The following is a 2,100-nucleotide window of genomic DNA, read 5'->3' as shown; positions in this document are numbered from 1 at the left end:
TACAGGACTCTTGTTGGTATTCCCTGGTGTCATTATCATACCGTTGATGACTTACAAATACTCTATGTTGTCGATATCGATGTTGGATTTTGTATAATTTGCATGAATGTGCGGACTTACATATACCAAAATACTGCATTATCTACTACCTGGTTCAGTAATTGTCCAGAGACTGGCAACCAACAATTAAACAGTTGTTTTTGTGATTTTCTTGCTGTTATCAATAGCCGTTCTCTCAACTGTTATTATACCCTGAGCTGCTTTCTTTGAACGAAAATCATAAATGTAAATCGGTATCTTTCCTTTAGATATCTATCTAACATTAACTTACGATCATCGCATTCTCCCATTTATCTTCGAATACATGTTTAACAAAGGGAGATGGTGAGCACGGATGTATTCCGTAGCTCGGTGAAGTATGAATAAACGTGACAACAACCGTTGGATTTTTTCACATGTTTATTACAGTTATAATGTACAACAAATTATATATAAATGTAGTAGATGTCATCCCTGCTGCCGTCTCACTGAAACATAAACGGGACGTATGTTTTGACAACAGTATATATCAGGTTTAGGTTTAGTACTGTTGTGTGGCTAGAACATTGGGGGAAAATACAAAAACAAATAAAATTCAGTTTTTCGTTTAAAATATCTTTGAGTTAACCTCTCTTCTTAACATTTGATTATAAAGAAGATGCTTAATTATTGTTGAGATTTCTTTTAAAAATGCATCTTGTATTATTTCCATCATGAACACCCCCTTCCCTGTCGAAAAATCTTTCTTGCAGGAATATGTTCAAAGATTTTCTTTAAAAAATGTACTAACACAATGTAAATAACAGCAGTATTAGTATAATTGCTTATACCCGTGTACACTTGAGTATCACCTCACAGTTACTCACATAAGTAATGAACCATAACGTATAACGTATGAGGTAAGGTAAGTATATAGATAACTTTCATGCCGTAGTTTACCTCAGCGTCCGCCTCCTCCCATCATGAGGTTAGGGTTGAAAAAATTGAACGCTTGGCTGTTGATCTGATCAGGATTAAAGCCAGACCCGCCTCCCCCTCCTTGTCCTAGTTGAGCATTTGAAGGATCCAAGAAGCTTGCCTGAATTTGGTTTAACTTGTTTGGATCAAATGACGGTATCAAACCCGAACTTGATGATCCACTACTTCCGCTTCCACCAGTGCTACTTCCGCCGCTACTACTGCTTCCTCCGCCGCTACCTGGAGACGAAGGTGACCCGCCTCCCATCATAAATGCCCCAGGGTTAATAAACATATTAGGTTGTGTCATCTGAGTGGCTCCTCCGGTCTGACTGGACCCGCTAGAACCAGATCCACTGGAAGGTGATCCACCAGATGATGATCCACTGGAAGTCGATCCACCAGAAGGCGTTCCACCAGAGGCCGTGCCACTAGAAGGCGATGTACTTCCACCAGAACTTGGTATTTGTGCAGTTTGTCTTTTAACATCTTAAACAGAAACACGAGTTATATCGTACTTGACGAGCATTGGTTAAATAATCAAATGCTTACATTTAAAACGTATAAGTCATTGTTTTTTAAATGGTATGCTGTTTATTTGAAGGGAAGAATCCATCGTTGCCACGTACTATAATACAACCGCCATTTAACATACATATAATAAACATGAGCTTGCAACATACGACGCCTGCCGAGCTGAGACTGAGGGTTGAACATATTGAAGCTAATGGTGTTCCATTGGTCAGGGTTATACATCCCACCAGTGGCACCTCCTGCCCCGAGTTTGGACTTGGAGGGGTCAAGGAAACTCGAGGTCAACTGGTTGACCGCATTAGGATCGTACTTTGGGATCGTTGTCTGTCTTGTCAAACCTGGATAAATCAGAGAGTGAGATTTAGATTAGTCGAAACCATTAGTAAAATAATCTGAACATACATATAAGGTAAGAAATAGGACAGCTCTTTCACATGCAATTGGATAGATTACACCATTTAAACATAAAACAATTGGTTAAAGAAGCAATATAAGTATAGTTGCAGATTTAATTAGGCCTCTTCATTGTTAATGAGGAATAACAACCCACCCAAACTTTTCTAAAAAAAA

At 38.8% G+C, this 2,100-nt stretch overlaps 1 protein-coding gene across 1 annotated transcript; it reads right to left on the bottom strand.

Annotated features, from left to right (window-relative positions):
- Positions 1 to 440: 440 nt before the first annotated feature.
- On the bottom strand, positions 441 to 1,868 carry LOC110445059 (fibrinogen alpha-1 chain-like; the record flags this gene model as incomplete). The annotated part of the gene is made up of 3 exons (XM_021489416.1): positions 441 to 527; positions 979 to 1,485; positions 1,680 to 1,868. Coding segments are annotated over 2 exons (695 nt in total), but the record flags the coding sequence as incomplete, so codon positions are not given.
- Positions 1,869 to 2,100: the final 232 nt, after the last annotated feature.

This window comes from Mizuhopecten yessoensis, unplaced genomic scaffold (assembly GCF_002113885.1).
Source record: "Mizuhopecten yessoensis strain PY_sf001 unplaced genomic scaffold, ASM211388v2 hete_36182950, whole genome shotgun sequence".
Lineage (NCBI taxonomy): Eukaryota > Metazoa > Mollusca > Bivalvia > Pectinida > Pectinidae > Mizuhopecten > Mizuhopecten yessoensis.
This window is presented reverse-complemented; position numbering and strand designations above follow the sequence as displayed.